The sequence below is a fragment of the Daldinia childiae genome (genome assembly GCF_008694065.1).
Source record: "Daldinia childiae strain JS-1345 chromosome Unknown Scaffold3, whole genome shotgun sequence".
NCBI classification, from domain to species: domain Eukaryota; kingdom Fungi; phylum Ascomycota; class Sordariomycetes; order Xylariales; family Hypoxylaceae; genus Daldinia; species Daldinia childiae.
Window position 1 is genome coordinate 5,427,491 of NW_022984644.1, and position 13,969 is coordinate 5,441,459.

The 13,969-nt window shown below is 46.1% G+C and overlaps 4 protein-coding genes across 4 annotated transcripts; 1 reads left to right on the plus strand and 3 right to left on the minus strand.

Moving 5' to 3' along the window:
• Window positions 1-316: 316 nt before the first annotated feature.
• GL218_04188 (AP-2 complex subunit sigma) lies at window positions 317-812 on the minus strand (the record flags this gene model as incomplete). The annotated part of the gene is made up of 2 exons (XM_033580775.1): window positions 317-716; window positions 781-812. The coding sequence occupies 2 exons, from the start codon at window positions 810-812 to the stop codon at window positions 317-319; spliced, it is 432 nt and encodes a 143-aa protein (XP_033437522.1).
• A 397-nt stretch (window positions 813-1,209) lies between these two features.
• Window positions 1,210-2,255, minus strand: GL218_04189 (Short-chain dehydrogenase TIC 32, chloroplastic; the record flags this gene model as incomplete). The annotated part of the gene is made up of 2 exons (XM_033580776.1): window positions 1,210-2,129; window positions 2,180-2,255. 2 exons carry the CDS (start codon window positions 2,253-2,255, stop codon window positions 1,210-1,212), a joined length of 996 nt encoding a protein of 331 aa, XP_033437521.1.
• Window positions 2,256-4,183: 1,928 nt separating this feature from the next.
• GL218_04190 (uncharacterized protein) lies at window positions 4,184-6,043 on the plus strand (the record flags this gene model as incomplete). Its single annotated transcript, XM_033580777.1, has 3 exons — window positions 4,184-4,373; window positions 4,424-4,486; window positions 4,635-6,043. The coding sequence occupies 3 exons, from the start codon at window positions 4,184-4,186 to the stop codon at window positions 6,041-6,043; spliced, it is 1,662 nt and encodes a 553-aa protein (XP_033436768.1).
• Window positions 6,044-10,668: 4,625 nt separating this feature from the next.
• Window positions 10,669-11,776, minus strand: GL218_04191 (uncharacterized protein; the record flags this gene model as incomplete). Its single annotated transcript, XM_033580778.1, has 3 exons — window positions 10,669-10,927; window positions 10,978-11,544; window positions 11,613-11,776. The coding sequence occupies 3 exons, from the start codon at window positions 11,774-11,776 to the stop codon at window positions 10,669-10,671; spliced, it is 990 nt and encodes a 329-aa protein (XP_033436769.1).
• Between the last annotated feature and the right edge of the window lie 2,193 nt (window positions 11,777-13,969).

The window sequence follows — 13,969 nt, forward strand, 5'->3', positions numbered from 1 at the left end:
CATTATTAACAAGACTCGGGGGTCATCAAAGCATTCGTAGGATATTAGGCTGCATTACGCGATGAATACGACTGTTGGTCTCGGATGCAGGGGGAAATAATGCCCGAATAGGAGGTAGATATGCGTGCGTGCTCGCGAGAGTATAACCTACTACCCAATTCCAATTTTGCCAAAACGCCATACGCCTCTGCTTAGCAGATGAGCTATTCGCAAGCCCAACGTATCCTATAAACAGGAATTCTCTGCATATTTATCTTCCTCTGGGTACCCCTATAGAAACACTTCGTAGACTCTTTCCTCGGGTATCCGAAACGTGCTACTCGAGCTTATCGAGGTGCTCGAGGCGGGTGAGGACGACCTGCTTGCTAGTCTCTTCGATCTCGCCGGCGAGGAAGACCTCGTCGAGGATGGCGTAGACCTTGTAGAAGTTGAAGACGAGATCGAGTTCGCAGACGTTGCCGAAGAAGGCGTCGAGGACCTCGACGAAGAAGTGGATGGCCTCGAGGTAGGCGAGCTCGTTATCGTTGGTGTCGACGCAGGCGCAGAAGAAGAGACCCGCGTATCGGCGGTATACGATCTTGTAGTTGCGGAACTCGACGAAGTTGGATTGGTACTTTTGGTCGCGCGGCGCGACTAGACGGTGCACTTCGCCCTTCAGCTTGATCTTCTCCTCGTCGCTGTACGGCACGTACCACTTCGCTAGCCGCGTCTTGCCTCTGTTGTTGGGGGTTAATATCGGAGGTAGGAAATTGTTAATTGCTTAATTAGAGGATTGCTTACTGCCGGTTCTGTATTAATATGAAGGACAACATCTTGGACCTCGACGCGGTGAGCGAGGATGGCAATGGATGTATGAGGTAAGTTCGAGGTGAAGGTTCTCCAGGGGTTCGTTTAGTGGTGGGGACTTGGGGTTTAGTGGACGTTTAAGAGCGACGCTTGGCTGCATAACAGGTACATAAAGTAATCTAGGTAGGTACCTAGGTACCTTACGTATGAGTGTGGCTTATAAGGCCCCTGAGATTTAATTATTAAGAAGTACGAATGTACCTACGTTTCCTAGATTTACTTTTATTCACAAAACATCACTCAAGTAGAGTTGAGAATAGAAGCCATATTTATAGATATGCCATATCTATATTTTCAACTAGTTATATCAATACAATATCACATTCTACAATAATACTCCACTGTTTTGTACACAGCTGGCCCTTAGATATCAAACTTCTCACCAACCAGCTCCTCGCTCAGCTTCCACAACTTCTCCGCGAGCTCCGGGTCAGTCGCCCAATCCTTAACCACGTCGGGATCAGTCGTCAGGTTAGTATTCTGTAAGTAGACGCCCTCCTCCTTGGCCAAATCCGGGTCTAGAGCAGCGCGGAGAGTCGTACCGCAACCCTGCTGTAGCGTCTTGTAGGGCTCGGAGGCCCGCTGCTCGGCGAGCGTCTTGCCTGTGATCTTCTTCACCGCTTGATCCATGATCGATGCTAGGTGCGCGCCGTCCATCCGGTCGACGTAGTGCTGTAGGTTCGTCTGGATGCTACCCGGGTGTACGGCGAAGGCGCGGATCCCGCGCGATGAGAGGCGCTTGTTCAGGCCCACCGTGTACAGGATGTTGGCGCTCTTGGATTGTCCGTAGGAATCAAATTCGCTGTATGAACCCGGCTGCGTGAAATTCGGGTCTTCGAAACGCACACCCGTGAGCTTGTGTCCCAAGCTACTAAGGTTGACGATCCTTGCACTAGGTCCGGCCGCGATGACCTTAGGCAGGATCTTATTAGTCAGGACGAAGTGGCCCAGATGATTAGACTGGAACTGTAGCTCTATTTTGTCCTCCGTCAGCTCGAAAGGGCTCGCCATGATGGCCGCGTTATTGATCACCGCATCGATCTTGGTGATCTCAGGGTCATCGAGGATAGTCTGCGCTGCCTTCCGGACGTTCTTGAGCGAGGTAAAGTCAGCTTGGACAAACTTGGTCTTTACGCTAGGGTTAATCTTCTTGATGGCGTCGATGACGGTTTGTGCCTTCTCTGGAGAGCGTCCGACGAGAATGAGTAGAGCTGGGGACTCTGCGGCAAGCGAGGTGACCGTCTCAGCACCAATGCCGCCAGGGCTTGGGCCAGTCAGGAGGACTAGATAACGTTAGTATAACATACTCCCAGAGGTGAGAGAGCACACTTACAAGTTCTTCCCTTTACCTGGTCAGCAAACTTGTGAACAAGTTCGAGACCTTCGGTATTTCTGTCGTAAGTGGCCATTTTTGTTGGTAAATTTATCGCTGATAGCGTTGAGTAGATAGATCTGGTAGTTTTAGATAGGGCTATGTGGATTTGTTCTCGGTGTAGTCTTGTGTCTTGGAATGAGTCCTGAGATATTTTGCTTCATCGTCGAGCTCTATATAGTCGCCAGCTGGAGCAATTCGAAGATGTCGCCGATGCTTACATTGAAACTCTAGAAGCAATCCTTACATTTTCGCGGGCTGCCATCTGCATTTAGCGGTCTTAACCATGATAACGCCGGGATGGCTTCATCTTCTACACACGAAATTCATAGGAAAAGTCTCCGAAGATGTCCCTTTAAAGTCTCCGAGTGATTGGGCCGCGTGGTTGCCTGTTGAGTATTGTAGCGTTTAATAGTATATATGCAAATTATGTTAGTGGTTAGAATATGGCTGGCGTCATTCAAAGGGGTCATAAACCCGTGTTGGTGTTTCTAATACCTAACTAGGAGGAAACCCGGTCTTGCTATGTTAACTCCAAACTCCGAGGACTGTGCAGATGATAAACCGTTTATATAAAAGCAATAAGAATACGATTAACTAACTAATAAATAAGTACGAACTTCAGAAGGACCTATGCCGCTTATATTATTTTAGCTCATGATGAGGCAAATGATGACAATTACCTCTAGCGTAAACTCCAGTAATATATTTATAAGAAGCCAGTAATTTCTGCATACACTTTTGACACTTGGGTAAGATATGGCAGGGAAGCGAAAGAATGATTGTTGGTAACTACAATAATTAAAGCACAGGTTTAAGGCTCTACTCCGTACAATTGGTGATCGGAGGAACTCATATTCAGGGCATATTTACTTATAATAATGAAAATAATATTCGATATATGAGAAAATTGGTTTCGATATTATCTCAGGTAATTCGTGATTACCAAATTGTCTTGTTACTTTTTGTTAAACTCTTTCTATATCAATTGTAGGCTTTCACCTACATCAATAGGTGTATTAGGTACCTGAGTGTATGTACCTATGTATGTACGGATCCGTACCTCATATGTAAGCCGTTGCAGGGGTTAGCCCTGTCAGGTACAGCGATACTTCGTACTTTATACATATGTACCTATGCACATGTATGAACAGACGCGTAGTATAAAGCCACAATTGAATAACGATGGATGCTCTGTGGCGTAGCTCGCATCTGTAGATCTAGTTCTAAGTTTCCGATTGGTCAAAACGGGTTTGTTGTTTTAAGATTCAAGATCCTGTGTAAGAACTCAAGTCTACTTGTAACTATCTTTCACAAGACGACATCTGCGTAAGTCTCTTATAAGCTAAAAGATTAACGCATCTGTGCTCTTATTGCGTTAATATCATACATTTTAAGTATCATTACGAGTCGTCCCAAGATTTTATGACGCTTTGATGAGATAGTTATCTTTAACATTGCGTACTTGATCGTTTAGCCTCTGTTCATCCAGGCTTAGTTGTCCGTTGTTAGTTATCGACTTACACGGACGGCTACTATACGCTCTGACGACTATACAACTCGACAACTATACTATTGCCGTACTAACTTTTCGAATCGGCGAGTACATGAATACAATGATACATGAGCTCTTTTCAAAAGCCCTAGACGACTAAGCAACCACTAAATTTACAGACTTTTTTCCTCATTTTCGAGTACCTTCTCTTCTAAATTCACCACAACTATTTACTTGACCTGTCATTCCTCCCCTAGGTATTTTACCTAATATTTTTCTCATCTCCTCTTCCCTCCAGCCCTTCAGCCCTGTGAGGAAGCAAAAGTTTTCTTTTCAGTCAGGGCATCTTGATCGATGCGAGTGTTCCTGCCTAACGAATATACGGGCACTGTTTTCCCTCTTCTACAAATACATTAGATCCATCTTCTCGAACCACACATAATTTTATTCAACTCCTCTCTTCTACCGCAATGAATAACCCTTCCCCCTCATCCACCATGGGTTCCGAGGACGAAATTTCCACTTTTCGTATCGTGAAAAGTGATGGGATGGCATTCTCTGATAAGCGCATAGCGGTCAACAGAGCAATGCCAAGTTCCGAAGATAACTGGCTACGTAAACTTGGAGAGATGTTAGGCGCACAATTCTACCCTAAGTCAAGTTCGTCAATCGCATGAGATAAGATAATAGAGCATACTAACCTTCGTCAGCCTACAAATTCGTCTTGGAGTCGTTCCCCGAGAACTACACTCTTCGACAGAAATTCCGAGACGGTATGTCAAACCAGCCCTATATTTTATTCTATCTAGGTTAGATAGGTACTTATGGAAATAATTTTAGCCAAAAGTACTTCCGACGCGGCCTCTTCAGATACAGCCGTAAGCAAAGGCGCTTCGGATTGCTACCTATATGGATATCCAGATCTCGGGACCAAAAGCCGTAGCAAGGCCACACTCAAGACCTACAGATCCCCAACTGAATTCTTTGACCACTTGTTGTGGTTGGTAACTGATGGCGAAGACCGAACCAATTGCTATTGCAAACATTGCAAGTCACACAACGGTTCTCAAACAAAGACACCGACTGCAAAGGCTCAGGTTCCGGCTAAATCTGGCCCTGCCGCGAAACTGACGGGACCACTCGGTGGTAATTCTCCAGCACAATCCGCTACAACGTCTACCGCGTCCAGTCCGGCGCCCAGTGGCCCCTCGGGGACCTCGGTGGCCTCGGGCTCGTCGGGAACGTCGGCCCAGAGAGTCGCTTCTGCCGCATTGACAACACAAGCAGCGACAAGTTCTGCCCCAGTGGTGATTCAACATGACGAGCCTCCGCTATTTAGGGAGGGAGAAGTCGTGTGGTACATCCTACACCCTTCCTTCCGCTTGGGGCTTGTCATACAAAACCTGCCTAGCAATCCAGCTACCTCAACTCCTGCTATGCATAAAATAAAGCCTTTGTCGCACTCACTAAGAGCCCTTGGAGATGTTATACAGCCTGAGGCTGATATGAGACCATTCCTGGCATTCAGTGTGCCCGCTCCTCATCCAATCCTCGACAAGTTCGTCAATCATCCTATAGAAGCGATCCCGTGGGATGCACTGGAAGCCCAGGTCAGCAAGATAGACGGAGGACTAAGCGTTGAAGCCTCCAAGGTAGGCGCAAGTCGTGTCGACCACTCGTATTCTCTGTTCAACCCCCTCATGGACGCTACGCTCCAACCTAACCAACAGAGTTTCGGTGGTGTATTCTTCGGCTGCGAAAAGATCTGTACATTCGAGGCCATCCGAGTACGACTCGAGCAGGCTGAGCATCCGGAGTGGGATAACCCCGAACTTCCTTTCGCTATGGTAGTTAGGAAAATCATCCTGGAGGGAACAGATAAAGAAGAGCTCTTCTTCCACGGCGACCTCTGGCTCCTGCAGGAAACCGATTCGCCTGCCCACGGCGATACACTGAAATATGTCACCCCGGCCATGGTCCGCGAGAAAATGTTTCGAGACAGAGTGAAGCACACATCGAACACACATTTTGAGTGGGTCCTGATCCAAAATCCCATCAAGAAGTCCGAAGCGCACGTCCGAGGACGATTCCACGAGTCCGAGAAGCTAGGTCCGTTGCTCGACACAAACTGGGCCGCAACGGTACAGCAAGGGCACTTCATGCCCGCTCATCACAAGTCTCTGAACAACCGCGGCGACTCTAAGAGCTTTAACGTCGGTCGAAAGGAGTCGCGTTCAGATGCATTTGCCGGTATCTTCCCGCCGGGCACAGTCCTGTCTTTTGGACCTGACGTCGTGGAGCGGCCCGGAAACTCCTACCATCCTCATTAATCATACAGTACTGCGATAGATGAGACTGTTTTAATTGCATGACCGTCGTTTAGGGTTACGATGGATTGGCTGATTGGTGGCTTTGCATATCCAGCATAATACCGGCGCTGGCAATGAAGTCCGTCGTCTCGGGCGGTAGAGGCAAAGGCGGGACACGGTCAGGATAGGGGGGATGGAATCATCAGTCATGTTTTTTATTAGCTTTCGTTCTTTTTAGATTCATCCTCTGGTAGCAGAGTTCGTTACCTGCCGACGGGATAGTTTCCATGTTTCTATTGCAGTTATCTACTAGGCCTTTTTTCGCCTTAGTACCGGCAATTGTGGCCTCGCAGGAGTTGATCTAACTCTCTTAATTACTCTAGAATCAATGCAAATTCTTCGAGTTTAACTTGTGGGTGTCTTCATAAGTATATCTAGGACTCGGACTTGATTCGTGCCATTTAACTTGTAGGTGACACTACTTGAGCGAATATCCATCCAGGAATCTAAACTACTAGCCATCTAAGTAAACGGGATATATTATTCCGCTACCTTGTGCCTTATCGCAGTAAAAATCCGACTTGGAAGGGTATTTTCCATATACATCAAGGATAGTCAACGTCATACACGACATTTCTAACGGCGACTCGTCTCTTACGAGATAGAATGGGTTACATGATTAACCCTGTTGGTAATCTATATAATAAAAAGCAATAACTATGCCAATACCATAGCAATACCACCTTTATCTGCACGAAGTTAAGCATCATCCCTACGGAAAACTCGCCGACAGATAAGCATGTTGGCGACATGTCACTTTGCAGTTCCTCGCTGACGATAAATAATATATGACGACCCGACAGGCTGGGTCGAAAACACGTTGCTAATCTTGTTTTTGGTTAGAGCGTGTGCACTACATGCCTAGACGAACTCTTATGAACCCGTCGTAAATAGAATACACTACTCATTAAATAGGGTGGACTATAATAAGAGCCCGTATCCTGACGGCACGGAGTACCTAGAACCGTACGTGCAATAGTTATGGTTGTCTATATATTCTATCCGCCCGCCCGTCTATCTACATAGTCAGGTAACCTAGTGTATGTATTAACAAGCCTGAACCAACACCCCCAGACCCTTCCCCATACCGCTTCGCCTCTTAGCAAACACCCCAGGAATTAGTATGTATGTACATACAGCAATGCCTGTATATGTCCTAGTCCCCATGCGGACGAAATGTATGTATGTATGTATGTATTCCGTACATAACCGCGACGGAACTCGAACAGCCTTGCTCGCCCGCTCGCTACCTTGGGTCGTATTTCGACTTGCGAGGCTGCTACCTACCTATGTATATACGTATGTAGGTTAGCGTCGAGCCTCGGTCGATCGTCCCCGGGTGGATACGTAATAACGTAGACCGTGGTCCCCGCAAGCCCACTAACCTACGTCTAGTTGCTATTACGTTGCGGGTTCGAACGAAGATGGGTATGTATGAAGCGAGCGGAGAGCAGTCCGGCATATATGTATTAGTATCGACGACCAAAAAAAACATGGTCCAAATACACCATGTAAAAGTCGACCTTGTCGCGGACAGGTCCGCGAGGCTCGGTCCGTCTCTCACTATGTATGTACAATACGTTACATAGATATATATCCTCCCAGCCACTCTAATCAAAGTCCAGAATGTACGTGAACTGCATGCATGCATACTTAAGGTATGTTCATTAACTACCATCAATTACATAGCCAAGTATATTCCAAGGCTACGTCACCTTCTTCTTGCTTCGCTTATTTCAACATCAGGTTATATTTATTTTTTTATCAGCGAAATTTTCGGACTTATGTATCCCTCGTCGTCCTTGAAATTCAAATCGGCCCGTGTCGTAGCAGTTTGTACGGGGATAAAGTTACATAGCCCCGTACGCACGTAGCAACATTAACACTACCTATGAAGAATCAATGCGCTTTTCATAATGTCACATATTGGCATACATACATGAACATGAACACGAACATGAACATTTGAAGTGGTTGTGGTTGTCTGTTCTGCCTTTCCTTACATAATAACGACTGCCGCGATGGGAAGTTAATGATAAAATAACCACCCCGGATTGGACCAGGATATCACGATAACCAGATGCAGTAAAAATTATAGTCTTGGCATTTTCTATCACGCGAATGATTAACATCCTATCAAATCCTTATCGATTTCGACATCTCCTCGGACCACGTTTTTATGAGAAGTGACGGCGGGAATAACAGGCGACTGGGGGAATGACGTTTCATATGGGTACTTGGCAAAAAAAAAAAAAAAAGGTGCGGGAGTTTCCGTTTGCCGCCTCGTGACGGCCCTCGAGGAATAAGGGCGATCAACGTGATTTGAGCGTGGCCGGATCGGCAACGTGGGAAAGAAAATAGTGCGATATGTTGGAGATCTTGGCTCGACGGTACCTATGCATAATATCATAAAGACGTAAAGATGTAAAGATGTACATTGCATAAATGACGAATAATAATTCAACTATGTACTTTTGCATAAAACGACATGTTCCAAATTAAAACATGTGTTCCGCTAAACCCAATTGTAAAAAGGGGACCGTAAAAATCCCCGGAACTAACTCCTTTAAGGTTCTCGGTACCACAGATAACCATCATAAGGCGCAAACGCTTACTAGTTCGGAAGTTCCGAAATTTCAACCTAGGCGAAACAGAGAATAGGCCATCCAGGCTACCGGGTCGCCAGCCAAAAAATAAAAATCTGGTCGGCGGGGTCCGGGTACCCACGGTCGCTCCTGTCAATTGCTCCTCATTTCGTGGGTAGGAAGCGGAAAGCTTGTCGCAGATCCGCATCGTCAAAGACCTAAAAAACCACGGTACGGCCAAGTTTAAACATCGGTAGTCGCGGAGGAGATTTCTAGATTTGTCCTTTTATTTTATCCACTTTCCACTTCGCCCAGTCCAGCCTTTCCCAGAACGGGGGTTCTGCCCCCTCTCTCCCCTGTCAACAAAGAAAACCCCGGACTACCTTGGTTCCTGGGTTCGACGTCTTCTTTGCCGTCCCCATTCGTCGGTATGTACCTTTTAATATGTAGGTACATACGGATCCGTACATGTTTTTTTCATAATAACTACACACTATGTAATTCTGTCAGCAATTAGGCAATTAGGATAGGCGAGGATGAAGCTAGCCGGGTTTTGTTGCAGCAAGAATCACTAACTTTCAACCGATACGACGTACAGCGCGTAACGCCCAACAATCGGGCGCTTAAACAGCGAGGGTAGCCTGTTACCTTGTTAGCCTGCAGTCGCTTTTGTTCCTTTCGATTACCTATTTATACGTAAGCAAGGAGGGTGGCATACATCAATTTAGTTTCATTCCACCAAACTTCTCCGGGTACTAAGAAAAGCCACCCGCCCCGAACGGCTGGTTTAGGTTGATAACGTCCTACTTTTCGGCGCTTTTTACATATGTGAATCCAGAGGGGCGGAATGCACCTCTACGCCCAAACGCCGAGGCTCATATCGGCGATACCAGACAGTTACGTCGGCCGGATGCCGGAGTAAGCGAACCAAAGCCGAGACGACTTTCTATGTAGTTTGATTAAGTGGTATAAGTATTGTATATATGTAAGGGTATCTATTAGCTATGAAAATGTGTTTTTAATGCGGCGCATAGGTGGATTGTTTAATCAATCACGCTGACCGCAATTTGCCAGGTCATGCTCTGAGATATGTAATAAACTATTTTGATATTGGTCTGACATTTAATGTGCTGTAGTAGGTTGTGCCTCAAGATTGCGTCACCTTATTTAGAGCGTACTTGAAAACTGCGGTTGTAGTTGTAAGAAACGCCGCATACCCTCCATTAGAGCGATGCATAAGCATTTCTCGTTACTTTCTCATGCGAGTGATCGAAGGAACATGCGGTGCGACCAGCAATCCAGCAAGACTTCAAAGTGGTTGGAGTGGAGAGCCAGAGTAAGCTTAAACTTGTTAGGTTGAGTGGAGATGCAATGTAACGAGAGCCTGCGAGTCAGCATTATGGCCTTGAATTGTCCAATCCGAAGAGAGTTATGCTCTCATGCCCAAAATTGCTGGGCTCAAGGGCCGCTAGATCAGATCGAACGAAGACTGACTAAAAGTAGAGCTCAGTGAGCATCAAAGAGAACGACTTTTTTTATATCAACTATATTGTAAACGTATATATTTCTCGTCTCGATATTGGTGTGTCGAGATCGACATGAAAGGTAATTAGATTGTTATTGCAACTCGGCAGCAAAACTATCAACTTAGTGCCAGTTGCCTTGTGCGCCCATCTGACTCGCGCACAATAAACGTAATAGTTATTTATCTCCAGAGTACCAAGGTGTCTAGTCAATCTTCGTAAGAATAGAAGTTGGAATAAATTTAAATATCAACGCGTGCTTTAAGGTGGTATAATGCGGCTCATATCGTAATTCGTTGCACATAATGTTACCGTCGGTAGATCCGATATATACACTTGGTCCGAATATGAAGGGTTGTGGAAAGGTAGTCCAGCCTTGGGTACATGCTGTGAAGCAAAATCAAGTCGGGAGTAAGATTCGGTCGGGTCGGGATTCTCGTCCGGTTTCATTTAGGCTTATGAAGTATGTTCGAAACAATTAACTATCCGCAGTCGACAGGGCCGCCACGCGGAGTCGGAGTGTTTCCATAATATCGGGGTCTGGTTCGGGGTCGACTTTCCTAGGCTTAACTCGTGGGCAATCGGTGCATTTCTTGTGCGAACAATTGCGACATTCGGTTCCATCGTCAGAGTTTGGCGGAAACTTCTTCCTACATTCGTGACAGGCGTGAACTCCTTTAAAGTTTGTGCCAGGTTCGTCATTAGGATATCCATATGGATACTTGTTCTTGTCATTCCTGTGTAATGTTAGACAATGGTAAACTGATACGAAGAGAAGGCAACTTACGGCTCTCTCGGGCAGTCGGCACAGCGTTTGTGGCCGCAATTGTCGCAAACTCTTGCTTGCTTGGCATGGCCGGTGATCAGGTTATTACACTCGTGGCAATGCCTTCTGACACGCACGCGGGCCTTGCCCTTGTAGACCAGATCCTGCCCTGTCTTACGGGGACGCTTCAAGACAACTTTCTCCGTATAATCGTAGCTAGGGATAATAGGAGCATTCTGCTTGTTCCTTCGGATGGCTGCCTCCCTCTTTTCTCGTACAGCCTGTTTCTCTTCCTCCGTGCGCAGCTTGACAGGGTGCCGAGTACACAATTTACAACGCTTGTGCTTACAACTAGGACACTCATCGCCAGCAGCGAACGCAGAATGGCATTGATGACACTCCCGGTGAATTCGCATGCGGACTGACTTCTCAATTCGGAGCACATCTCCTTCGGTAGAATGCCATTCACTTGGTTTTATTTCCAAGCCAAACCTAGTGCCGAGTTTCTTCGCACGCTCCTCATGAATCTGTATCCGAGGAATCTTGGTGGCACCTTCATACTGCGGTTTCGAAGGCGCAGCAGGTTGGCTATGAAATAGTCAATATCTGACGTTACAATAGTATCATATGTAGGTATATTATATATTAGAACTTACCTCACGACCGCGGCTACAGGTGCGGTTGGTGGAGCCCCCTTCTTAGTTCGAGCACTCCATTTGAAAACGGTCTTTACGTTATACAAGACCTTTCGTACGCCCTTCCTCTTCTTTCCCTCTCGCGATATGGACCCCGCTGGGTTGGCGGCTGCAGGTGAACTCATGGTTATCTTCTTCCAACTACTTCGGTTGTTCTTGTTGACTAAATGCCGGGTTTGATATGTGAAACTTCAAGCTGTCTAATCTTGTCCAATTTAAGCCGTACAACAGTCTTTGCAATAAAGATAGAAAATGTAGACCAGGAGGGTGCCGGCCCCTATCCTTAATGAAGATCGGTTGACGACTGTGAGATCTGAAGCGAGTATTTATGAGGCGGAACGTGTGATAAGTTCTAAGCGTTGGGGAATCTCGATATAAATTATCAATGTTGCGGCTCAGCTGGTAAAGCCATGAAATAGAGCCGAGATCCAAGTAGCCCGTCTTCCTATGATCACTGTCAAGAGAAATTAACAGGAATCCTACATGCAATGACAAGCCGATGCGATACAAAGAACGCAGAGGTGGCTATAAAAGCCAAAGATCAATTGAGGTTTATTGTTAGGACCCGGGGTTGACAAACATGAGAAGGAGTTGCGAGGAAAGAAGTAGGAAAGGAAAGTAGAAGAGTCCGGAGAAATGTGGGAATAACTGGTTTAGTTACAAGCCATCTGTCCCGGCGCTAGGTCACCCCAGGTGAAGAAGCATTTACACTACAAGGTTAGGTTTAAAGGTCCAATCGATAATAAATAGAGAGGGCATGTGGGACTTGCTAACAAGGACGGTTTTACCAGGACTGCAAGAGCAGTTACCAGGAGCAGTTACCAGGAGCAGCATAAACCCAGCGAGACAGGCTTGCAGGTTTGCAGGCGTGGTACAACGAATTGCTCCGTACAGGTGGGTATCGCCTTTTCTTGGCAGTTTCCACTGACCTCTATGCAATGTAGTATTTTTAGTGGAGTGATACTTTCTTGTGGTCCAATACCTCCTAATCGGGTACAATTAGTGCTGCTTGCAAAGGTACCACATGTACATGCAGGGCCGCAGGTACTTCGGTCTACTCCATGTGGGTAATCGGAAAGAGTTGACATGAAGATGTACATGCGGATGTACATATCCGTTGCATTACATACACCTACACCTACATGTAAGTACCAAACAGTATAACTGCTTGGCTACACAAGATAAATGTGTCTATGTATACATATGTTATGATCAGAGGGAAGGATATAAAAAGACATCTTACATAGGAATACCTAAACAAATAGAAATTATAAATGGTTAGTGTATAATTGCCTACTCTCGGTGTTAGGTCATTAAGTCGCATAGATGTGTAATCAGTAAGAAGGGGGGATCATTGCATTATGCCGGCTGCTAGGTCTAGTATCCCGTCTCGCTTGTAGGTATTGTAAAGTGTTGTATGCCCATAGGGTCAGGTAGGTTTAGGTACCTAAGGTACTCGATAGGGGTGTTCGGGTTGTTACTTCAACCCTGACTCCAACAGCATGGCTTCTCCAATCACCGCTCAAGCCTCCAGCCTTTTTAAGGGAGGCAGACGCGGGAAATCATATACATAGTACCTTCAACCAGCATGCCGGGTCCGTCCCGGTACCTCTCTACTTTAATATTATGTACCTTTTAAGGATAGACAGTGTTAACCCCCCAAAATAATATACTCATTCACTGTAACGACGCGTTCGCTTCGCTAGTTACTTTTGCTTTTTACATAGATACGCCAATGTCAGCGAGGATTTTACTGGGAATCCAATCATCTATCATAATTATTCTAGTACCACGAGTCACCAACGGCGGCACGGAAATGACGATCTGACATGTCCATGACGGGCTATTAGCGAGTCATGTATGTACGGTTTAGGGTGGACAAGAGAGGAGAAGGTAAAAGAAAAAAATTTAGAAGAAAGGAAAAAGTTTAATACAACGTTCCTCTGATTGTTGAATGAAATACCTACCTAGGCAAGATTAGGTAGGTACGATGCCTACCAAAGCAGGCAAGACGCAGATGGTCCGTTGGTGCATTTAAACATGATTGAAGTGATTTAATCGAATTGAGTTTATCCCCGCAGTTGCATCAAACCCGGGAGAATGTTGCTTTCACGCGCTATGCCTTCACACCGGTAGACGGGGAACCTGATTCCCGAACGGCTGGGCATTGGATATTGTATATATGTATGTGTATGTAGTATGCGTGCCCGCTGCAACTGCACTGCCAACGGTGCGTTGCGCTGGGAGAGACATAGCGGAGCGTTTGTGGATAGGCATATAAAATATCTAATGAAGTACATAAAGTATCGAGGTACGAA